At 37.4% G+C, this 26,775-nt stretch overlaps 1 protein-coding gene across 4 annotated transcripts in view; it reads left to right on the top strand.

Moving 5' to 3' along the window:
* rimbp2.L (RIMS binding protein 2 L homeolog) overlaps positions 1-26,775 on the top strand; it is a 211,219-nt gene that overhangs the window by 146,339 nt on the left and 38,105 nt on the right. For 3 of the 4 annotated variants that reach the window (XM_041567214.1, XM_041567220.1, XM_041567215.1), the window contains exons 9-16: positions 6,646-6,750; positions 8,214-8,264; positions 13,013-13,033; positions 17,797-17,998; positions 18,735-18,886; positions 19,002-19,078; positions 20,177-20,286; positions 22,539-23,354. In XM_041567214.1, coding sequence (XP_041423148.1) covers positions 6,646-6,750; positions 8,214-8,264; positions 13,013-13,033; positions 17,797-17,998; positions 18,735-18,886; positions 19,002-19,078; positions 20,177-20,286; positions 22,539-23,354 — 1,534 coding nt within the window. The remainder of the gene's footprint in view (positions 1-6,645; positions 6,751-8,213; positions 8,265-13,012; positions 13,034-17,796; positions 17,999-18,734; positions 18,887-19,001; positions 19,079-20,176; positions 20,287-22,538; positions 23,355-26,775) is intronic. The other variant, XM_041567218.1, reaches the window with a different exon arrangement.

Genomic DNA, 26,775 nt, shown 5'->3' on the forward strand with positions numbered 1-26,775 from the left:
TCAGCAAAGTAGTCAGAGAGATCAGCAGGAGAGCAGAAAGCTAGGCTTAGGGAACTTCCAGAAACCATTAAAAATAATGAAAAGTCTGGATATTTTTTAATTAATGTATATTGAAAAGTTGCTTGAAATTATGTTTACTTTTCAAAAAGCTCAAGTTATGTTTTTGTGGAGTTTGGAAAACCCCAGGTTCCAAGCTTTCTGAATAACAGGTCCCATACCTGTACCACATTTATTAACTCAAATTATATCTATAACATTACCTTATTCTTAAAGGCCCAGTCTATTTATTCTCTGAACAACTGAAGACCACCACCACCACCACCACCAGAACACATTTCCATGATATGTGCACATCAGGATAGGCACATTAATGATCACTGTAGCCAGATGTATGCATTCGCTAGAAAATCACCAATTCCACCATGACAAGGATTGCCACCTGGCCAGTATTTAGTAGCTGGTAAAACTGACACTGGATGCCAATATTAGAAATATAGAGAACAAAATTAACAGATATAGGACAGCTGGTAATGTTTTAACTTCAATAGGAAAGATGGAAACCCTGCCCGCAAGGAAATTGTAAAGACGGAAACTAAAGCACATAAATAGGAGCCGCAACAAGGGTTAATGCAGACATCACACTCCACTTGATGTCAATAGATGTGAGAAGAATCAGAAAGCAGAGATTTATCAATACAGCTTCCATTTATCATTACACTAGACAGGGGAAGGTGCTAATGCTTATAGCAAAAATATATATATTTTAAGGACCAGTTTACTTTCTCTGCTTACCTTTCCCTGACAGAAATAGTAATTGGTAGGACTAGTGAGGTGCCTTACCAGTGTATTTCTCTCTTGCATCATGAAAACCTTATGTTGGTTAGAATTATTTAGTAAAAAATTCCAATGAAAAAGTCCATGTAGATATTATTAGGAACGGTATTATTTATAACGTGCCAACATATTCTGTATTCGAATAGAGAAAGAGTGCAGCCATCAAAGCACACTGAATACAAAGAAATACAGTTTCAGACATAACAGGAGAGCAGTTCTGTCATTTATTGAATAACTACATTTTGTCCTTTAATATTGAAAATGAAGCCCAATTACCAGATAGAAAACAAAATGAGAAGATTTCAGGTTTAAGTAAAAACAAGTGAAGAAGGGTAATGTGAAATTGTACAACATGGAGAGAGAAGTGTGCATAGGAATACATGCATGGAGACTGATTTGATGTAATCTAGTTCAAAGCAGGATGATTGTGTATTCTGCTGTTAAATGCAGTGTTGTCGAGAAACCAACTCATTTTAATCCCAGTTCTATACTGGGGATAATGCATTTCACTGCCTAGAATCCCTTTTATGTAAGCTTTAACATTACACACATTAGGGATCCTTCCTTTAGTAATTAGATTGCCTAAAGAAGGGGTTACTTGTTATATATATAAGGGGTTATTCTCGTAATCTAGTTTGTGCCCATATGGTTATCATCTCTCTTTTCTTTACTCTGTCTGCCTGCCTTGGTATGGTACTGAAATGGTATTCACCCTTCCCATTGTTTATATAAACTATAGTAGATTTTCTGAAGCAAACAAACCAGTTCTACCAGTGCAGACCATCAGTGTATTATATTTTAATTAATTTAATACACTTTTATTTGTTGGTGTTACTCTTCCTTTAATGCAGTTTCCCTGGCAATACTTAAACACTGCACTGAGAGGTATTGGAAGTAGACTTTGTATTTTCTGTTAGCAATTTCAACTTTGGTATCATTTGCTCTCCAAGAGCTGCCTAAATTGGGGTTGTGGGGAAATGTGTGTAAATCTGACTAACTGGAATGATCTTACTATGGGTAGGGTACCTGCTGTAGTAGAATGAATAACATTAGGTTAAGAGAACCCCAACATAACCTCCTCACCCCATTTCATGGAGATGAAACCACTGCTTTTCCTGCTGCTAACATTTGTGGTGGGAGAATCTGATGTGTGACTGTAATCCACAGATATTGGAAAGAGGGTCTCTGCCAGCAAGAACTGTAGTCAAAATGATTTGAGTCTTCCAGTTACTGGAATTGACTGTAGGCAGCTTAGCATTTTGATCTTGGTACAGTTCTTCTTGAAAGGAACGAAGGGTCCCCTCCGCTTATTGAATTAAAAACTTTACTCATTTGGCTCCAAACTCCTTGGAGAAATTACAAAATAAAAAGTAATTCAGCTCTATAATGGCACTGTTAATGATTTTATAAAATCAGTACATTTCTACATGAAAGCCTAGATATTTCACTTATGAAGTTTCTTTTTAGAATCCCCCATATATTTATGTGTATACAGTATATCTTCCACTGTGCCTTAAGAACCAACTGACTTCTTTTTAATGTTTTTTGTTTCTTGAAGGCCTCAGCTGGCTACTATTTGGACCCTATCTCAAGTGGGCAAGCACTCCAATGAGGACCATATTTGTTAAAAAATTATTTAATGCAGAGTCACTGCAATGCCAGATGGTGGTGGTGGAGGTCTGTCACAGGAGTCTTTAAAGGATCAGTCAGTGTAAAAATAAAAACTGTGTAAATAGATAGGCTGTGCAAAATAAAAGATGTTTCTAATATAATTAGTTAGCCAAAAATGTAATATAAATGTAATATGAATGTAATATAAAGACTTGAGTGTCTGGATGTCTAACATAATAGCCAGAACACTACTTCCTTACAAAAGCAAATGGTTATGACCCATGTGATAAGATTTGTGAAAAAAATAGAAATTCAAATGTTAGTAAATAAGCCTCTAAGGGGCAGATTTATCAAGGGTCGAAGTGAATTCGAGGGGATTTTCAAAGTAAAATAATTTGAAATTCGAAGTAATTTTTTGGATACTTTGACCATCGAATAGGATACTACGACTTCGAATTTACTTCAACTTCGATTCAAAGTAAAAATCGTTCGACTATTCGACCATTCGATAATCGAAGTACTGTCTCTTTAAATCAATACTTCGCCAACTTAAATCTGCGAATTGCAGATATATATATATATATATTTATTTATATTTATTTTTATTTTTGTTTTTTTTTAAACTTTTTAAAATAAATATATTAATATATTTTTGTATAGTAGAATATGCTAAATTTTAATGGGAAAACAGTTTGAGCCCCATTGAATTGTAAATACTGTATGTAAGGAACCTGGTTCTATCATTTGATAAGCGTTGATTTGCAATCCACAATCTCTTCGCTGTCATACCATCTGCTGTTTTATGGCACCTAATAAAATAAGGTCTGCAACAGGAAAAAATATGAAGTAAGTTTTTCAACCATGAGGCAGTTAAAGAGGTAACTGAGCTCTTCTCAGAGATCCTGATCAGCTAGGAATGAATTTTCAATGCTTAAGTCTTGGGGTTGCTGGGAGATGATAATATGAGCTTGCAGGTATTTCCTTCCTGGCTGCAACTTTCATAATGTAAGTCCACTGGTTGCCAAGGTGACTGCCTGGAGTGGAAATCAAGATGCAGGGCATGTAGGCTGCTCAGGAAGGGCTTTCTGATAATATAATGTTAATAAAAGAAGTGATGATAAGCTATTACACAGCCTACATTCCCCCATCATCAGACCTTGTGGCTCACAGAGTTCACATCTGACTTAAAATCTTTTAAAGGGACACTATACCCCTTTTTCAACATTAGTTCAATGAACTGGGCTTGTGCTAAACATACTTTTGCCTGTTGTTTCACCTAAGAAATCTTTTATAGTTTTTGTTGTTACTTTAAATAATAAGTAAAGTCATATTCAATATAAACAACCCATCTCTGCCCCCAGCTGCAGCCTGTTAGGCTGTGAGATAAAGAGCAGCCCATTATACTAAGGGATTCTCAGTGGACTGCTGATTTGCTTTGATTGTGCTTGTATGGACAGGAAGTAGAATGTGACTTTACTTTCAAATAATTAAAATATAAGTATCTGCAGGATAAATGGGAAGATGGACAAGTTTAGACTGATCTGCTTCTGCTCTACTGCAGTTTTGTAGAATCAGGCAAAAGGCTGGTTATTGGGAAATACTTATGCCCTGTGTGATTTCATAGGTGTGTAGATGCATGTGGAAAAACAGACACAATAAACTCAGGAGATGCTAAAATGAGCAGTATGGCATAACACACAAGAATAAAATTGCCTGAATAAAGTCTGTACCAACAGTTGATATTAGCCCTAAGTATTCACTGATCGGAAGACAGCGTGGGCCATTTATAAACACTGGGCAAATTTGCACCTGGACAGTAACATATGTTAGTGTTCAGCCTACACTAAAAAAAGCTAATCACTGATTGGTTAATATGTGTTATTGCCCTGGTGCAAATTTGCCCAGTGTTTGTAAATGAGCTCCAGTAACCCTTACTATGCTGTCACTATGCTCACTCTGATTATTTGATTTGTGGCCCAACGTTTGTATAGTGCTTGCTTACTGATCTTAGAATACGCTAACCCCAGGTTTCTTCTGCCTTTTAACAGAAGGCCAGAGTCTGGGAGTGAGCTATGTGACCCAAGAACTGGTTGAATTGACTCTATACCTTTTAGCTATTGGTGTCTACTGTAGGAAGCAACTTTTATGTAAAAATGGACTCGTGTGGGCACTTGAAAAAATCCATGTAATATGAATGGGAACAAACATCATCGTTTTTGGTCACTTCCTTTAATTTTCTCAGTATCTCATTGTTTTAACTTTTAAAAATATCTTTTAAAAATGTTGTCACTCTCTCAGGTCCTTATTGATCATCATTAGAAGGGAAATCTTGTTATAGGGTAAAGCTTTTGATATGGGGCATACCAAAAGTGGTGAAAAGGTGATATCTTTATTGGCTAAAATGGCAATCACAACAAGCTTTCAGAATATTTCTATTCCTTCTTCAAAACTGATTGCAAAGAAGCTGTGTTGCATCTGACATATATATGCAGCATTCTGTATCTTATTATGCATATGTGCTTTTCCTTTTGTTTCTTAGTTGTTTTCGTACAAAATGATTTGATTTTTTCACCTTAAAAGACCTGGAGTGTGGTTTCTTTGCTATTTGGATGTAAATTTTATAACCTGCACCCAGGCGTTTGACATATTTTTGGGAGCCAATATAGCTTCTCTTTAATCAGCTTTGAAGGAGGAACTGAAATGTTCTGAAAGCTTGCTATGATTGTCATCTTAGCCAATAAAAGGTACAGATATGGGATCTGTTGTCCAGAGCGCTTTGGACCTGGGCTTTTCCGGATAAGGGATCTTTCTGTAATCTGGAACACCATACCTTAAGTCTACTAGCAAATCATGTAAATATTAAATAAACCCAATAGACTGGTTTTGCCTCCATTAAGGATTAATTATATCTTAGTTGGATCAAGTACAAGGTACTGTTTTATTATTACAGAGAAAAAGGAAATTACTTTTAAACATTTGGATTATTTGGATAAAATGGAGTCTATGGGAGACGGCATTTCTGTAATTTGGAGCTTTCTGGATAACTGGTTTCCGAATAACAGATCCCATACCTGCATCACCTTTTCTTCACTTTTGATATGCCTCACATCAAAAGTTTTACCCTATAACATTTTCAGCTGGCTAACACAGTACACAACACTTTACCTAGAAGGTATACCTTTCTGCTCTCTAATAGTAAACATGCAAATAACAAGACCAGACAATAACAGCTTGAAGGGAGGGGGGTGCAGACTGGTGCTGGTAACTTTATTATTGCTAAATATTAACCAGCCAGTAAGAAATGGGTTAAAACTACTGGCACATTATGTGGTGCCTCAGTCTGCAGATGTCTGCTTCACAAAGGCAGGAAGGACATACAGTATTTGTCATGCATGAAATGTGTGCCTTTCCACTGTTTTTAAGCATTTTAATCAATGCCTGTCAACAATAACAACTATCAACTGGTTATTTTGCCCACTCCTAATCCCTTTAATCAGATGTGGTTAAACTCCTACAACGTACTTAAAATATCGGACACTCATAGATAGGGTGGACTTCTTCTCTGTTTTTATTTGTGAACATTGTATTTGAACCATTAGTAATAGATAGTGGTGATACCAGAAAGAGAGAGTTTTTCTAAAATGAGTATATTTTAGACCGTTATTTGGTGCAAATGCATTACTAAAAAGAAAGGTGGCCAGCTATCTATAGTACCCAAGGATATGTACTCACTACCACTGTAATAACAACCATTGTAGTACAGTTCAGAGCTTACTTCTCATAACAATAGTGTCTCGGTTAATTTATTTATTGTCATAGTCCAGATGTCACTCAGCTAAATGAGTGCTTCAACATTTCTGTTCCTTTAATTCAACTTTGCTTTTGCACAGTGCAGAACTACATCAAAGGCTCAGCATCTAATATAGTGCCTCTTAATACTGTATGGGAGAGCTGAAAAGAAGTTAAGAAATACAGGTTAAGCCTTGCTTTGGCTTGGATTTGGCACCTAAATAAATGTACTGCTTTAATTGTCACATACTTCTATGTCTCAGCCCAACTTAAAGTTTGAGTTCTTTGATTCAGTAGAATGTGCTCTTGGGCTGGAGGCTATGTAAGAGGTTCTAGTCCATAAACAAACTTGAGAATCTTTGATAAAGAAATGGTTTAGTCGCCTAAACATGCTCTTATAATTACCAACAGCATATGCGAGAGGCTGCTGAACGGCGGCAACAGCTGGAATTGGAGCATGAGCAAGCCTTGGCTTTCCTCAATGCAAAGCAACAGGAGATTGACCTCCTACAAAAGGTAAGCAGCGCTGTCGAGAGCATTTCGAGCATTATCAAGGAAAGTTGGAAGGTATAGTGCCCAAGAGCCCACGAAATACAAGCAGGGCATTCCAGGTACAGTAGTCTCATGACAGTTTGTCAGCTGTAAATGTTTCTCCGAAGTGTGTTCCCATTGTAGAAGCCTGGTTTTTGGAATGTATGCACTCATTTTAAAAAGGACTGCCTAGTGTTTAAATCAAGTGGCTTTTTACAGTAATTATCTTCATTTTGTTAAAGGAAAAAAAAAGTCAATATGCGCAGGCTTTTCATATATGATAGAATATGCATATCTCCCAACTTTTGAATATTAAAATGTTGGACAGTTTAGGCAAATGCTGGACATGGGCAAGCCCTTTTTCTCCTGGGACACCCATTTTCCCAGTGTGCCTTAAAGGAGAACTAAATCTTAACTAAAGAAGTAGCTAGAAATGTTGTACATTATGTTTTGGGCTTCTATACCAGCCCAAGGCAACCACAGCCCTTTAGCAGTAAATATCTGTGTCTCCAAAGATGCCCCAGTAGCTCCCCATATTCTTTAGGCTGGTGCAATAAGTTCAGTTCAGTTTTTATCCATATTCATTTTTAGAGTTTAGTTCTCCTTTAATGTATCCATTCTACACCAGACCATTGGGAATAATGCATTTGATACTGTAGTTATCACAAAGCAAACATTACAAATGGGTTAAGCCTGAGTCCATACCAGTGCTCCCTCTACTTTTCTGTAGACTGAAGGAATACAATGTGTATGTTGCCACAAGTTTAAAGGGTGATTATTGCTATGGATCATTTCACTCTTTATTCTATGTAATATTGTGACAGAATGAAACTGAAGTGATTTATTTCTGTGCTTTCTGTGCCTTGTCATAATCTTTACTCTGTAAGATTTTCTACATAAGACTTGTGTTTCTATAATGGCTTGTATTAGTGTTGCTCTGTTCTTCACTATAGATTGCGAGCATGGAGAGAGATGTTTAGCCAGATACATGGATTTAATGCTTCCCATTGTAGCGGAAGATTGTTTCCACAAAAAAATGTACAGCATATCTGATTCTCTTCATGCCAATGGACATTGTATAAAGGCTACATGTGTGCTTCTGGTGATTGATAGAGCTAAGGCTTTTTATCTGGTATTTCATAAAAACTCAGGCTTTTCTGGACACCACAATGAGTGTTTTGTAACAGCAGAGCCACTAAAGGAAATGACTGTCTTTATCGCTAAGCCAACGAGGACAGATGAGATAGAACTCCTTCAGTACTGAGATGGAGGGGAAAGATTCCCTGACAATGAGCACTAAGTCAACATATTTGTTAATATAAAATATAGGATAAGGTAGACACCTAACAGAGAGGAGAACTTGAGATTGCAAACTGATTTATTGATATATATGTAATATGTATTAATATTTGGTTTAATAACCTACGTGTTCTCCTTTCACATTAAAGGCCCAGGTCGAAGCCAAAAAAGAACATGAGGGTGCAGTACAGATGCTAGAGGTAAGAATTCTGCTGTATAGTTTATTGATTTAGTGGAGATGGGTTTTGAATTCCTGATTATTTATATATATTTATATATATATATATATATATATATATATATATATATATATATATATATATATATATACACACACACACACATACATACAGGTATGGGACCTGTTATCCAGAATGCTTGGGACCTGGGGTTTTCCAGATAAGGGATATTTCCGTAATTTGGATCTCCATACCTTGAGTCTACTACAAAACATGACATAAATGCAATAGGCTGGTTTTGCTTCTAATAAGGATCCATTCTATCTCAGTTAGGCTCAAGTACAGGGTACCATTTTGAAAATTCTGATTATTTGGATAAAATGGAGTCTATAGGAGATGGTCTTTCTGTAATTTGAAGCTTTGTGGATAATTGGTCTGTGGAAAATGATCCCATACCTGTATATGAAAAATATGGATTATATATATATATATATATATATATATATATATATATATATATATATAAATATATCTCAAATTGATCAAGTTTCCACAGTGGTTCGTGCTCGAAAACTTGTCAATTTGAGGTATTAGAGACCCCCAACCCCCCCCCACCCCCCCCCCCCCCGATTGCATTCATTCAAGTTTTTTACATTCAGGTTTTTTCATAAATAAGCAAACATTCGAGATGTGAATTTATTCGAGGCAACAAACTTGCAAACTCGACCCTTGATAAATAACCCCTTATAATATATAGATATGAATATGTACAAATTACTCCCTTCCCTTTAGATTGTATGCTCTTTGAATAGGGCCTTCCTCCCCTTTTTGTACCTGTATTAATTGTGATGTATGTAACTCCATATGTTCTATGTACATGTGATTTAGTTGTCTAATCACATTTACTTTACAGTGCTACACAATATGTTGGCGCTATATAAATACATGTTAATAATAATACAAATAACCGTAAGACAATATACAGAACAACAGTCATCAGTGATTTAATTGAGAATGGTGATAAATGCACTGCATATTGTACTAGCCTGCACAGGTTAACTGCACTGCAGGTTAATGGTTATAGGTGTGTTGGAATGTCTCCTAAAATTTATTCTTCAATGGCATTTTTTTTTATTTATTTTTTTTACATTTGATGGGCAAGGGAGAGCAGATAGAGGAAAGTTATGTTTTCAGAAATACAGTATTTTCTGTCTTGGCCAGATATATTTGTCTTGTGCCAACATCATATTAATTTGCTGTCCACAATGGAAAGAATATCCGCTATACGTACCACCCACCCAGCGCTCATCATCAGATGCCAGAATATTTTAAAGCCCAGTGAATAATGTTAACATTCCACATTTAGGGTTGAAGCTACAATTTCTGTCCATACAGTATATTTCTAGAGTTTGGCTCTTACTACACCAAATGCAGGTACTGCCCTTGCAAAAATTTAAATAGAGCAATGATCTGTATTAAATTCTTCTTAGTGATGTACTATCTGGTTTCACTAGAGTCCTTAGTGATACAACATAACTGTATATTTTAAAATATGTCCCTGCAGTGAAGAGGCTGTTGGTATACAGTATGAATATTCAGTGTACAAGGACTATATGGTACTGTATATGCCCAGAAGGTGTTCAGTTGAGTATTTGTGCTGAGCAGAATCATCCTGTCAGTTCCTTAATTTGTTTTATGGGAGATTTCTTGCCACTGCAGCACATAATGGGTTGTCTCATTGCACGGACATTGTGGTGGTTGTCTTCAAATGGAAAATCCAATCTTAACTTTGCACATCTCCCGGGATTGACTTCAATCACATAGTAGTGACATTATCATATATATTAAAATTGATTTCTTAACCGAAACGACAGAAGCTAATAAATAATTACATTGAGGTCTATTACTTATTTCCAGACCATAAGCTATATATTTCTAAGTGAGTAGACTCCACATTTGTGTATTGCTTCTTTGGTTGCACACACCCCTTTTAGCAATCCCGTTTGCGAGATTAATGGGCAAATTTATCAAAATTCGAGTTTGTGGAAAGACATACGCAGACGAGGAAAAAAACGCTGACAAAACTCGTGTAACTTTTTTCCTCAAATGCCAGCTTATTTAAGAAAAAAACACAACAAAATATTCCCGCATATTTTCGCAGAAAGTCACATGCCAGTAAGAATTCCATTGTTCCATTCATTTTCATTGACGCCGAAAATCTCGAATGTTTTAATAAACTGGGAAAATACATAAAGTGAGAACATTCCCATTACTTCTATACAACCTTGCCAACTTTTACTTGCCAAGTTTTTCTGGTGACTTTTTGTGGTTTTATTCTTTAATAAATGGCAACTATTTGAGGTTACAAAGATTATTCTTGAGTATATTTGTACCCGTGTTTTTTCAGTTTTTTCTCAAATCTTGAAAAAAACTGAAAACTTGATTTTTGATAAATCGGCCCCATAACGAACATTTTAAGGAAATATCTGCATGGGAAGCCTAATTATATGTACAGTATGTTAATCCAGAGGATGACACTTCTTTTCTTTCAAATTATTTTAAGTGGTGCAATTATTCAAATATCCAAGCTAGACTCACTCACTGTGTTGGGCCTGGAAGTTCTAGTGACTTTATCATCAAAACTTTTTTGTTTGATTGCAAAGAAGGGTCTTGGAGATAACATGGATATGATTAGTTTATCCATGTCTCTATGCCTTTAAGCTATATCCTAGTATGCCAAACCATGCCTAAAGCTGGCCATAGACTCAAAGATCCGCTCGTTTGGCGAGCCAAACGAGCGGATCTTTCCACTATGCCACTATGGCTATATTGGGGGTGATTCGAACGTTCGGCCGTATGGTCGTATAATCGAATTGAGATACGCCAAGGGGCTCCGATGGGTCAGTCGGATAAAAGTCAAACCTTCCCGATCGATATTGTGGCCAGATATCGATTGGGAAGACCCGTCGGAAGCCCCCATACATGGGCAGATAAGCTGTCAAATTGGTCCAAACGACCGATATCGGCAGCTTTATCTGCCCGTGAATGGCCACCTTAATTCATTTGACTTCCCCCTCCTCCACCACTTTTCACTAGACCGCTACAGTTTTTTGAGCTTATGAACTGGGACTGTAAGGGTGGCCATACTCCAACCAATTTACCATTCACATGGATGGCCACACGATATTGTTCATTTATGCTGCCAGCCCAAACTGTCAGGACTGTTGAAACTGTAGAGGAACTGCTGCTTGTCTTTTCTTCATCATCTATTGATACATTATACCACATTTTCTGTTTGGGCAGATCATTCGTAATCAGGCAGGCGTTCAAGTTCTAATTTCCATTGTTTATTGTTTGCATATGGACTTCTTTGATCCATTCTTTATTGAGCTCTGGAAATTATGACTTTGCACAATTTATTACATTAACGTCATACTCATGCAACGCAGCCCAAATGTCTGCATGTTTCATAGTGACAGTTTTGCAGTGAGAGGAAGCTGTGCTGGTAATGATTTGCACCATCAGACCTTATGGATTACATGCCAAGGAAGACACTTTATTATTTTAAATTAAATAGTATGTGTATAATAACCAAAAAAAAGACATACTGTCGTTTAAAGTCCCACATTGTTCTCACAGATTTCACTGTAATACTGCTGATTACAGGTATGCTTTTTTAGGTCATGTAATTTGGATCTTCATATCTTCAGTTTAGTAAAAGATCAAGTAAACATTAAATAAACCCAATAGGATAATTTTGCCTCCAATAAGGATCAATTATATTTAAGTTGGGATGAAGTACAGTGTCTTGTATTTTTATTACAAAGAAAAAGGATTTTTTACATTTCGAATTATTTGATTAAAATGGTGTCTATGGGAAATGGCCTTTCTATAATTTGGAGCTTTCCGGATCCCATACCTGTGATTTCCAATGATAATCTCAACCAGTGTCAGCTGGCTTTATTTACAGGTTTACTTGTCAGCATGGGATTTATTGTATTTCAGAAGAACTACTTTTGCTAATGATAGTCACCTATGGTCATGTGATTGTATTTAATCAAGGGTTGTACATGGCTACAGTAACACAAAAATTTCACCGGCACACAGGGTGAGATTTTTGTGTTACTGTGACTTGGGAGGTGGCCGTTTCCTTCCTTTGCTGTGCACCAGGAAATCACTATCGAAGGTCCAGGGTGTGCGGGTGTGTTTGGAAATTCCCATTTGTACATGGCTACCACATGGCTACAAAAATGTCACCTAAAATGAGACCATATGTGACTATATTGTTGAACTTGGGTATATGTATAGTGAGAGGTACCCTGTCCAATATGGTCCTTACCCAATGAATAAACCTAATATTGTTTGAGAAAGGTGTTGTTTATATCCCAAATAATGCGGCAAAACTCTACAAAAGGTGATCTTCTATTTCCCAAAGCGACTGCAAACTTTACGGTTGGGGTTTGACTAAAATGATAACCCAGTGAACATCTGAGCAGTGCTAAATACAAAACGGAATCTGATGAAATGATGACCATTGTCATGTGTTTTGCATAATAATTCATGTTGCCATTACCAGGCTCTCTGCAATGTTCTGCAGTGTGTCATGCATGCCTTTTATCTGTGGAAATTGGTTTTAATGTGTATTTTCTTTCCTTTCTTTCCTACAGTGTGTGCATTGATATTAAACTGTTTTGGTTGATTTTGCTTTCTTTGTTTACTTTTTTTGTTAATGTGTTTTGTCTGGACTTATTGCTTTGCCTTTCACACAGAACACTTTGGACAGCATGCAGGTATTTGTAATGTGTGTTTATAGCTCTGCTTCTCCTCCTGTCCTTTACATGGTCCACGTTGCAGCCATTCTTGTAAGCATACTCACAGGCAGGGTAGCAAGAAATAAATTCCACTCTAGAAGGCTTCTTCCGAATTCTTTTTTTCTGCTGCTGTCTTTAATGTTTAACTTTAAACACCTTCATCCGTTGTTTCCTTGTTTTGGAGACAATGTGTATAAACATAAGATGGGGAAAGTTTGCTCAAGTCTAGTAACCCTTAGCAACCAGTCCAAGGTTTAACAGTTAAAGCTACCTGCTGCTGGTTGTTATGGGTTATTAGACCTATTTAAATGTTTACACTTTTCATTAAATTACCCCATATTTCCTGATTGTTTCTGTCTGTGTGTCCTGCATGTAAAAAATTGCTTTAAAGATACTCAAAACATGAGCAGGTACCCAATTTACATGAGCAGTGCCAAAGGGCATAGTATTCATGCTGAAGGGCTTATTTATTGGGTGAAGAATGATCTTTTAAATACTCCAAAACCTGATTCACTTAAATGGAATAATATGTTGTACCATTATAGTATTGTATCTACAGATTGCCTAGTTTTAACATTAACGTGCATATGGCCAGTTTGGGGGGCAGTTTGGACTATCAAAATTTGTCCAGGCAAAAAGTTCAGTATTGAAAAACTTGTATATAAAATATTAGTGAATTCAAAGTAAGAGGGGACTCAACTCCATCTCACATCAGTGCCACTCTTGTGGCTCATCAGCTGACCAAATGGACCAGTGCTGTTGGTAATCTGTTTATGGATGGCCAAAGAAAACAATATGTCTTTTATGCAAGTGGGTTGATTGTAGGGTTGCCTCTTGCCTGGTATTTTACTGGCACAGTCTGTGTAAATGATACTAAAATTAACAGGGAAGTAAAACTCAGAGATCAGAGGGCTGTGATATTTTTTGTTTCTCAAAAATGAAAATAACCCCTGCTGTTTGTCAGAAAGCAAAGAAATGTGCCTTGTATTTTGAAGCCTACTTATTACCAGTCTGAAGTGCTGCTTAGAAGAATGGCTTGACAATTCATTGTATATCATGTTAGAATTCAAGGTACGTTCTGCAACCCAACTGTTCATGAGAATAGGCTGCGTATCATGCTGGGAATTCAGTAACAGTATCGGCAAAATTGAAGACTGAATTTCCAAGGGTGCACTTTCAATTCAGCACTCCCTATAGCTATCTATTTCCATTTAAGAATAATGTTAAGAACATGTTTAGCACAATTTTTTTCTTATGTATTCCCGTCATGCTTGTTACTGTTTGTAATATATGCGACACTTGCATTTCAAATACCGTCATGAGCCTTGTGTTTGGACATACCTTGAATTTGAACAGATTCCTTCTTATCTCTCGTTTGTGCTAATTAGAGTAGCTCTGCATTCAAGCCTCATTGTAGCGGTTAGATGCAGTGGGATTTGAAATTCTTAGTTTTCTATGGTTACAATTTCTCCTGTACATGCTACATAATAGCTAGATGCTTAAATTGATTGACTTATTCATGCCATCTAAGAAGCAAAAATGAGATACTATAGAGAGATGCTCCCACAGCATATAGCACCCACAAGCTTTCATTTATTTGTCCATGTTCTTTTTTTTTAATTTCACTAATTAAAATGCCCAACTCTGGTGCAGTTTTTATTTATAATCATTTAATTAACCAATGGCCACTGGAATGTATCCCCAGTGTGCTATTCTTTTATTATTTCCTGGAGCATATCACATCAATCTGTCATTTAGCAGTGAGAGAGTATGGCACCCAGCAAGCTATTCAAAGCTGCACATACTCAATGTAGGTTACATTAGGGGAGACATATACTCTATTGAATGTATTAGACAGTGCCTGTGGTACAAATAAGGCTTGCACTGAGCTGTTTACAGTGGAAGCATGATCCTATTCAATATATTGACATTTCCCGCTACACCAATAACAAGTAGAGAATAGTAGTGAAATGGAAAACAGTTGTAAATTCTAAGCTATTTCTTAAGTCAACGTAGGTCCCAACTAAAGTGGTTAAGAAAAAGTAGCCTTAGTACTGTTAAGGGCACATGTACATCCGCAAGTGCAGTGAGCAAAGTGCAGAAAGAAATATGGGATCCGTTATCCAGAAACCTGTTATGCAGAATGCTCCAAATCACAGGAAAGTTGTTTCCCATAGACTCCCATTTTATCCAAATAATCCAAATTGTAAAAAAAATAATTACTGCCTTTTCTCTGTAATAATAAAACAGTAGCTTGTACTTGATCCCAACTAAGATATAATTAATCCTTATTGGCAGCAAAACCAGCCTATTGGGTTTATTTAACGTTTACATGATTTTCTGGTAGACTTAAGGTAAGAAGATCCAAATTACTGAAATATCCATTATCTGGAAAACCCAAGGTGCATTCTGGATAACAGGTCCCATATCTGTACATGTTTTTGTCCCACAATGCAGTGTTGAACCCATTCTAGCAATAGAGCAGCTCTGTAAATGCAGAGGGAGAAAGTTATCAAGCTATTTGCCTTCACTGTACAGTCAGTAAGGGAAAATAAATGGAAGTGAAGCTTTACTTATAAGTCCGAATTGTACTTTATACATGGATGAATTTTACACATGGCTGTTTAGCCTAACGGCTTACTTACATTACAGAGCTATAGTTCTCGGTTCTGCAAAAATATGACAGATTCACTGGTTTTAATGCTTAGACTGCATTATTATATAAACGTTGTAGTGACTGCAATGGCTGCTTCATTTTTGAGAACAATAGCCTGCATAGCTTTTTATTGTATATACAATATACGAGTAAGCATAAAACGCTATGCAGCTGAACATTTTATTGCAGGAGTATATCCTAGGAAAGAATGGAGAAGTCTCTGTCCTTTTGTTACTGTTGTTTATTCAGATACTAAATTGATTATTTTTATGACTATTATTATGAGTATGGTCATTTTATATATCAATGTGAACATGTTGCTGACCAACAAAGTCTTTTCCCTAGATAAGCATGCACATTTCAAAATAGGGGATATAGATAACTAGGTTTCCATAGAAATCCTGACAATTGCTACGGTTAAATGGGCTTGGCCTGGAATTTCTAAGTAACTATTACTATGGGCCACGGTCTTCTTACTAGGCATGTGGATTGTTACAACTCACATAGGTCTCACATAGGTTTATAGCAATGAGTTAACCCTAACCCAGCCTGACTATATCAATAGTTTGTTTCATATGTGCCTCCTAATGGAGTAACTTGAGATAGAAGTGATTTATTACTAGCAAACTGTCTTGGTATGAAACTTCCGATGGTTGCTATGCTTATGAACAACCGCTAAATTCAAAGCAGTTCAGAAAATGATTCAGCAATCAAAGGTTTAACCTAGCTCAGATGGAAATGTACGTTTTAAGTGTATTTCGGCAGTAGAACTTGCATTATATTCATTGCAAATGCCATCTTTCTTTTTTTTTTTTTTTTTAAAGTAAGCACAGACAGACCACAGTGTGACTGTAAGCCAGCATGCTGTACAGGGCAAGTCTCCATGCCCTCCAATTCATTATGTGAAATTTCTTCATCCAATAAAAACTAGTAATACATTGGTTCTAAGCCAATGTATGGATAGCATAGCTGATTCTGAAATTCAGTTTGGGTTACCAAAGCTAATAATTGGATTTATTTTGTGTACAGGAGTATATAATGTACCAATTAGGGAGCACTCCAGCCCTACTACATTCCAAGCCCTTTAAGATAAACAGGCATAAATCATGCAATGCTCACCCTGTGAGCGAGTGGGTCCGGGTGCAGCTGCCCCAGACCTTTCGCTTAAAATTCAACTTCACAGTTCAGTAAGAATTTGATGTTAACAGATCACTCACTGCTCCAGATCTCTGGTCCGTTTGCAGAGCCCCCCGAACCCGCAGCTTGGAGAGACTTCACAGTGAACACAATTCCCTTGCAGCACGCACTCAACGGAAAAGCAGACAGTGGAGTGATTAAAACATTTTTATTCACCGGACAATCCTCCTAGGATTGTCCACTGTTGGTCCGCTGTCTGCTGTTCGGTTGGGTGCACGCTGCAAGAGAATTGTGTTCACAACAGGAGTATATAGCCTTATTAGAATGCCCACTTTTAAATTGCTATCATCAAGGGTAAATGCACACTAAGTCAACATTTCAAAAGAGAAAAATGTTAGTGTCCCCCAAAATAATGAATCAATTAATTAAAAAATGAAAATTTTATTAGGACATCAGAGCAAGACCTAACGCATTTCGTGCCTGCTGGGGCACTTACTCATATTACTCATATGGGGGACACTCACATTTTTCTCTTTTGAAATGTTGACTTGGACTTACACCCTAGGACTGGGGTGAATTGTGAGTATATTTCCCATGATTAACTTTATTTATTTTTGATTTTGAATTACTGATTAGTTTTTTAGTAGTACCTATATATTTTTTGGCACCAACATAAACCATATTATTGTAAATGCACACTAGGCAATCTAATCACCACAATCTTCTCAGAGAAGATGCCCACATTCTCTCTTTGTAATTCTCATACAAGATATAGGATTGCTGCTGCCAGGTATTCACCACAGCAGTTATGACACAAAGCCTAAAATGGGATTACCATTACCAAGGGTAGTTTCTCACAGCTACCCACTTCATTTTGCAAAGTTCATCATCTTATGTGGAATAACCATGAGGCACGCCTTTATGTTGCTGTTATTTTTGTGGCTTGTAGGCCAAGGTCCGGGAACTTGAAGACAAATGTCGGACGCAGAGTGAACAGTTTAATCACCTTTCCCGAGAGCTGGAGAAGTTCCGGCTGCACACTGGCAAGATTGACTTGTTAAGTGGCCACAAAGGCATATTCGATGTCCCAGGATTGCCCAATAAAACTCTTACTCAGTTCATGAATGGAATAGCAACTTCTATTGTTAAAGGTAAGATGTGGCTTATCTTACAAGTGCATGTAAAACGGATCATATAAAAATATATATATAGTGTATATATGTCATGAAACCTTGTTAAAATCATGGTATCACTGAAAGAAAGGGAATAGAAAAGGGTACTGCAAAATTATTCAATAACGCTGGGCAATTCTACACCGATAGAAAAAGTGGAACTGAAAAACACTCCCTAAATGTAAAGTGATCCAAACAACTGGTTATTCTGGTAACAACATTTTTTGTAAATGTAGGAAATCTTCCCACCAGTTGCAGAACATTAGTTCCCAATGGCCCCTCCCCAGAGGCACCACCAAACATTTGCCAATACCTTGGTTATAACAAAGTAATTTTTAGATTTCTCTAAGTGTGGAGCTGGAAAGCCTGGTCTGGCCAGATGTTTTATGCCAGAAAGGGAATTTTGATCAACTTTTGATTATTTGTTTGTTTATGAATTTGTTAACATTCCCCTTTTTCCGTACACAAAAGTGTATATACCTGTATTGGTGCTTTAGTAGACTTCAAGAACCATTAGTGCAAGACAGGCCCGGACTAGCAATCTGTGGGGTCTGCTATAAGGTGCTATAGAAAGTCAGTATTTAGTGGGCTGGTGGGGCTGTTTGGACCTCTGTGTACCTGAAATGCCAGGGCCTATTATAATTCTCAGTCCAGACCTGGTGCAAGATATGGATGGAGCTGCTTTCTAATCCTAGTTGACCTTTTCTTTGCACAGGTAATGAAAGCTCCACCGGCAGCAGGTCTGTGATTTCTGAGTATATACGGCCACTTCAAATAACAGGAGACAAGCCAGAACAGTTCTGCGTCAAACCAACTTTCCTTTCGTTATCCAGGTCTGGCAGCCCAAGGCACAAGGTTGATTGCAATGTAAGTGTTGCTTGGGGCAGTCAAGTATTGTTTTGAGAAACTCAACTATCACGCATTGCTGAATATGTATATTTTAGAACTATTGCTAAATAAGGCCTTCAATATTTTTTTATAGATGGATAAGGAAAAGAATACGAATACCTCAAAGCAACGATACTCTGGGAAAGTCCACCTCTGTATCGCACGTTACAGGTAATATATTGGCATTTTATGAGCCAAGAGAGGGATCAATCACTGCCATTATCACCCTAACCAGACAGCTCTTTAATGGGACAATTTACAGCCCACGAAAACATGGTTTTACTGCATCATGTCTATTCTGACAGAGTAATAGAACTGAACAAGTGTTTAGCGGTTTAACAGGGTTGAAGATGGGGGCTGTTACCAACAATTTCCAGCACAGTTTGTTAAATATCCCAGTTTAATTATAAAGTGTGCACTTTTATGTAAACCTACATTTCTGCATCTCTACAACTTTAATCAAAAATCCCAGCATTGTCAGATTACCCAGTCCCTGTCCAGACCAGGCCTACTGTATTCAGCTGCTCCATGAACCACTTTTGCCAACAGAAACCTACATTTTCCCTGTTGGATTGTATGAAAATGTATTGGTATGGAATTGTGCTGCAAATAACAGTCATAAGCCTAGAGGTAGGCTTCTCAGATATTAATATGGATCTATTGCTGACACCACCATGATTGAGCTAATAGGATTTGCAATTTAGCAGAATTAAAATACAGCAGTTGATCTGTGGTCTCTCTGGTTGGTGCAATAGTGATGGAAAAGCTTCATTCACAAGGGTTTTATTTATAATTGCATCAGTTCAGTGACCCGCAGCAATCAGACAGCTGCATTTCTTTGATTTGTGTTATACTGATCAGAGTTAATTGTTTTCTCATTGGGTTTGGTTACACATTGATGCAGTTTCTGCACTAGAAGTGACAGGCATCTGCAGGGTTTGTGTCTATCCCAGCTTCAATTTTTGGCTCTATTAGCATTCTTTTATTATATTAAAGCTGAAATGTTGGTGTTTTATTTGTGATTTAGTTCCTCCTTCAACACTAAGAAATGAGGTGGGGTTTAGGTGAATCTTGTAACCATGGCTTGCGCTAACAGGATATGATCTGGCTAGAAGTGTCCCAGTTTTCAAAGTAAGGTAACATATCAGTCAGTCAAGCAAAACTTTTAAAATTAAACATAATAGTATTATATGCAGAAGTAGAAAAGAGAACTGGACCTATGTTGTGTTTTTATATAATTGAGATAGTATTACTGTCATTATATCACAGTTATAATCCTTATGATGGACCGAATGAAAACCCTGAAGCAGAACTACCCTTGGTGGCAGGGAAATACCTCTATGTGTATGGAGACATGGACGAGGATGGATTTTATGAAGGTATTTATGGTTCCACCTGTTTTGCACTTACAGGCTTTGGTTTCTATGGCATGATGTGTAGAGGTAACTGTAGCTTTCATTGAAGCCAAGATTCAGGAAAATGCTTACTTACTCATTCAATGTTTTAACTGGATTAGGGTTTCTTGTCCTTCAAAACAAATCTAAAGCCCCACACCAACATTTGTTTTAAGGAAGCACAAATTCAAGGATTTGTTTTGGGGTTCAGCCAAATTCAAACTCATAATATCAAGGGTCAATGGAACCTGACAAAATTGTTTTCAAAGATCCAAATTTATGATTTTACTCAAATGTGGATATGAAAAGTTGTATTCAGATTAGTCTGATATTTGGCAGAATTATAAGACAAATTAAAAAGGTTTTGGTAAACCCCTAATTATTTTGTATTAATGCAAAAGCCTGCTTTATGATTTGTACATTGATCTTTTTCAACTGAAGTTTTTGCATGAGTCATTTGTTTATTTATGTGCATATAAATATGGCTGTACATGTAGTATGTTACCAGTGCATCAACCAAAGAATTATGGTTTGGGTTATATCATGAAAAACAGACCTTTCCAATCAATTGAAGCAGTTATTGAAGGACCAGTGGTTTAGATGGATCAGTAAAGCTATAAATATGCTCTTCTTCAAGTAGATACTGTAAATCCTTTCATTACCTGTCATTTGAGCAGACAGAAAGATGTATGTACTTGGTGGTGTTGCAGATGACCTAAACTCAATAATACTCTATTATGTTTTCATATTCTGTAAGTAACAGACATTTTGCTGCCTATTTACAGGCATACTATGTACTATGCTATAGGTTGCACTATTTCCAGCAGGACATGTATTTCTCGGGTTCAAAATAGTAGCACAATCCACCATATAAAAACCCCAAAATCATAAAAGCAAAAAACATGTTCAGGTGGTTCAAAGGACCTCTGCCATTGACCTCTACAGGTTTTAGCTGAATTCAGCTTCGGGGCATAATAATTCTTAAAAAATTCAAGTTTCTTTAGTGAAACTACCCTCGAAATGTTCCTGAATTTGTTGGGAAAAACACAGCTTGACCTTTAATAAATAACCCCCTTAGTGTTGATTGTGGTGAGTTGCAAGTTTTTTTTGGCAGCAGTTTAGGTCATCTCCAGTTTTTGCTATAAATCTTGTGGATGTTTTTGACACCAAAGTATAACTATTGCAAAAGACATACTGGTCATGTTAAAGTGACATCAATTGTCCCCAGATCTGTGACATCATTTCATATAACAGCTCTCTGAGTGGTGATAGAAATGCACCATGCTGTGCCAGGCAAAATTACCTGTCTCTTTCAATTAATTACTGAGAAGGGAGATGTCAAGCCACCAACAGACTATGGCCCTGCACTCCATCTGTATTCAACTGCTACATCTCCTAAACCAGTGTGCAGAGATCAGATCCAGTATGAGAGTGAAACATTCAGTGTTCAAATGTTGTTTTCTCAGTATATATTGGCTAAATAATAAAGCCATGCCACTAACTCAAAGCCAAAGATGATTGTATTGTATTTGTCACAATTGTATTTATTTCATGGTTTGTTTAAATCAGAGGTCCATTGCAAGATTTAGGTTAGAATTTGAGGATTCGTCCTTATCAAACCATGTGTTTTTATGCACCTGTACTCTAAGGACAATATGTTTTTGCTCAAATGAGTTGTATCCTTTTTTCAGATAGATGTGCTTAGATTCTAAATTCAAATTACATTAATTGCTCATTTTTTTTAGCCAAACCTTTTCATTAGTATTAAGCCCACTATAGAAATAAAGGATGCTTTGCTAATATAAAAATGACAAATAAAAAGTAAAACTGATACTTTCTTTCAGAAGTCATTTAATTGAATACGGTGCTGGCAGGAAACGTTAGTTGTAATGGCAGCCAGGTGCCTATGGAAATTGGCAGGGGGAATCCTCATCCATGTACAACATGAGGAGGTATATGATACTATTGCCAGTGCAGTCTGGGAAATGGTCAGGTAATTCCAGTTATAGAGGAAGTAGGATGAATACACATACCTTATTATGAGTAATTATTCCACCACCTATATATGGTTATGCAGGAAAGGTATAATATCCTTTGCCTGTCAAAAAACAATATAGCCAGTGTTTTACTCTCATCAGCCTCACTTTGCCATTTGCCTTACATTTAATGTAGCTGAGCCCTTTTATGTTTAAAGATCTATAATGTTTTATTTAACCTTCAGTCTATAATATTTGCAGGTGAGCTACTTGATGGACAGAGAGGGTTGGTCCCTTCAAATTTCGTGGACTTTGTACAAAATGATGAATTCCATATGTCTAGCACATTGGCCAGTGAACAGGAGGAAAATATTCTCAACCATTCTGCTCCTCTACGTCAATCAGAGCTTAAGTTGGAGATAACCCCATCCATTCACATGGAGTCTAGTGTGGTGAATAATGGCACAGGGACAACGATGGATGTTAACATTGATGAGATTGGAGAAGACATTGTGCCTTATCCTCGGAAAATAACCCTTATTAAACAACTCGCCAAAAGTGTTATTGTGGGCTGGGAGCCACCATTAGTGCCACCAGGCTGGGGTACAATACATAGCTATAATGTGCTGGTTGGCAAGGAGATCCGTGCAACACTAAATTTTGGAAGTAGAACCAAATTGCTCTTAGAGAAACTGGATCTCGCCACAGTTACATATCGTTTATCAATCCAGACGGTCACAGACCGAGGAAACTCTGATGAGCTGCAGTGTACTTTGTTAGTGGGGAAGGATGTCATTGTTGCCCCGTCTCATCTTAAGGTTGGCAACATAACTCCGATGTCTGCTGAACTTATATGGCTACCCAGCAACAGCAATTACAGCCATGTCATTTTCCTTAATGATGAAGAATATGACATAGTTAAGGCTGCTCGTTACAGGTACCACTTTTTCAACCTGAAACCCAATATGACCTATAAGGTAAAACTACTAGCAAAGCCTCACCAGATGCCATGGCAGCTTCCTTTGGAACAGAGGGAGAGGAAGGAGGCATACGCCGAGTTTACTACCCTACCATCAGGTGTGTATGCAGATTTGATTTCATTACAGGTTTTCTGTAAAGTGTCTGTATTTGAAACTAGCAAGGATTCTACTGCCATGTTCTTCTGACTACTTATGGCATTTGAAATCCTTCCGGATTCTATTTTTATATGGAAATGTTCTACAATTAGAAATCCTAATTGTGTGCAGGGCTACAATATGTACTTAAGGGCTCTTACACGTGGCCGTCTTCTCCTGCGCTCCCCTGCGTTTCGCTTTCTTCCGTTCAGCCACAGGGGAGCGCAAGAGTAGACGCAGTCAATTATTGTGAAGGGGGCTGTACTCACACAGACGCATGTAAGCGGCAACCGCAGGTGGGACGCAGCATGTTGCATTTCACCTGCGGTCGACGCATACATGTGTCTGTGTGAGTACAGCCCCCTTCACAATAATTGAGTGCGTCTACTCTTGTGCTCCCCTGCGGCTGAAACTGAAGAAATTCAAAACACAGGGGAGCGCAGGCGAAAACAGCCGTCTGTAAGAGCCCTTAGTAACGGCATCTAACCCTTATCCCTTCTTTATTTACTGAGCTACAACTTACAACATTGCCTGAAGGCCTTTGTCTGTTTGGGTATTCAAGTTCAATAACAACTGAATGGTCACATGTTGGGCAGTCCTGCTTTTAACTATATTAAAAACATTTTTATATCTTTGTCAAGCAGTCTGAGGCCAAATCTTCAATTTGGTTGTTCAGGTTTGAAAAAAACAAAAGGCTTAACAGCAAAATGTTCTATTCCAAAGCAGAAATGGGTGCTAGCTGTTCTGGAATGAACAAAATCAAGGTCTGCCCGATTACAGTAATTCTTAATGTTAGACTCTGGCTTGTTCTTGTCACTGTGAGTAATTTCTTATTCTTGAGAGCTGAATGTACTTGCATTGTTTTTCTACAAATTTTCTATTATTTGTTTTAGAAAGTGTCACAATGTTCTGTAAAGCTGCACAGTGAGGATCAGACATACAAGGTCTTTTCCCCAAATAAATCAAATAAACATGGTGATGCTAAAAGTGGTATCTGCAATGCTGTAAAGGCAAACTGGTTATGTTCACATTAAATAAAAAATATTAACCCTACTTATATTAAGAAGGGGCTTTATATTATAAATTAGGAATTGGTTGTTATTAGGTACAGTGCTATCTTGTTCCTCAGGGTTAAAAGTCTTTGTTTGCTCTGCCACAGCTTACAAATAAATTTAAGATGATACTGAATGTTTTGCCAGTAGGTTTAACTGTGAACCACACACCTTGCAAAGCTTGAAGGGTCCATTGAAGCAAAGTTTTAATGAAGAAGGGTACCTTCTCTTAGGGGCAGATTTATTAGGGCAAGGCTAGATGTGGCATTTTTAAAAAAATAACAGCCAGGCGTAATTACGCATAAACTGCACTAACACTGAAACTAAAACGCACTATGGCAATTCACACAGGGCGCTTGCAAGCTGAAATCCGCCACAGGACGCCAGTATTGGCAATACACTCTATGGGATCTGCACGTTTGAAACCACACTTTGCGTTTTACGCCATTTTAAATATGGCATCCAAATTCTCAATGAGTACAATGAGAAGTGCATGTTAGGAAAATAATCCTACGTGCTGAAAAACGCATGTTGACGGTCGCATGTGGTTTCAGTGGCGTATTTACGCCTGGCTGTTCTTTTTTAAAAACGCAAAGAAAAAACGCCGCAAAAACGCTACGTCTGGCCTTGCCCTTAAGGTTTGAGTTGTGTTTTCCAGGTTTTCAAAGTTATTTTTGACAAAAAAATCAATTTGAGTTAAAAATACTGTACACCATCTAAAACCTGCCAACGTCATGTAGAAGTCAGTGGCAGAGGTCCCTTGAACCATTTGAAGATGTTAATAGCCTTCATGATGTTCGAGTTTATTTCGGGGGGTTTCACTCGAAAACTCGATTAGTTCGAGAGATTCAAGTTTTTTTTGGCCAAAATAACTCGATTAATTTGGGTTTTCAGGTTGTTATCCCCGAACTCGTGGATTCAAGCTTTTTCTTAAATTAGAAACCGTTCAAATTGTGAGTTCATTCGAGGTCTAAAAAAGCTCACATAACTGTAAAATTCAACCTTTGATAAATAACCTCCTTAATGTCTGACTCTCTAAATTAATATATTAGTGTACACTGTCAATTCAGCCACTTTCAAAATTCAAAAAGCTGATAAGAGAATAACCAGTGACCACCTTATGTGCCTACAACTACTAGTGTTTCCTTGGTTACTGCATGTTTTAATTAGGCATAAACAGCTGACCAGCCTTGCTGGTTTATTACTAGTTTTGGGGGCAATGCTTCTTTATTTTATGGTCTTAGTGTTTCTTAGTGATCAGGGAGTCTACAATTTTGGCACTCTATAGGACAGGGGTCCCCAACCTTTTTAACCCGTGAGCCACATTCAAATGTAAAAAGAGTTGGGGAGCAACACAAGCATTAAAAAAGTCCCTTGGAGTGGGGCAATAAGGGCAATTATTGGCTATTTGTTAGCCCCTGTGTGGACTGGCAGCCTACAAGAGGCTCTGCTTGGCATTTTACTTCGTTTTTATGCCATTAAAACTTGCTTTCAAGCTTGGAATTGAAAAAAAGGCATCTGCTTTGAGGACCCTGAGAGCAACATCCAAGGGGTTGGAGAGCAACATGTTGCTCACGAGCTACTGGTTGGGGATCACTGCTATAGGAATTCAAAGGAATAACAATGTAAATATAGGCCTTTGTTCCGTGCTGAAAAATATGCCCGCTAGATGCCAGTTCATAGGAAATATTTGACAGAGATAGTGCTGCATTTAACACAGGGTATCACTGTACTATCACTGTATTCCATTAGGTTAAACACCACAAGGTTCACTTCCCTACAATGTGAATTTGACAGACTGAATTGTGATGGTCCCATGTCTCACTCAGACTAATTGGCCTGACTTGTAATCACCGCAATTGATTCTCTGCATTTTTTTCATTTCCAGGATGACAGTTAACTTAGCTTTTACCATAAATAAATTAACAATATATTTTCCAAGTAAAAAAAAAAAAAGTGAATGTCTTCATATTGAAATATTTTTCTGCACTTCAGTGCTCATTCACTACAGCACATGTTATCCCTCAGTCCTTTTTGAAATATTTAAAGGTCTTCATATTGCCATGCATGATACCTTTGTAGCTGTGGGGGTACAAAAGTATGAACACTCTACATACCCATAACACTCAATCATGCCTAGTTATCCCTAGTTTTATGTAGGGTTGCCACCTGCCTGGATTTTACCTGGACAGCCTGTTTTTTTGGAAGAGCTGTTTGGGTGAAAAGTTCTTGTCTGGGTTTCTAAATTAGGAAATCCGGGCAGGATATTGAAGTGATTGACATGATGACCAGCCAATCGCTGATCGCTACGTCATCAGTCCCATCCCTAAT

Source organism: Xenopus laevis, chromosome 1L (assembly GCF_017654675.1).
Source record: "Xenopus laevis strain J_2021 chromosome 1L, Xenopus_laevis_v10.1, whole genome shotgun sequence".
In the NCBI taxonomy this organism is placed as follows: Eukaryota; Metazoa; Chordata; class Amphibia; order Anura; family Pipidae; genus Xenopus; species Xenopus laevis.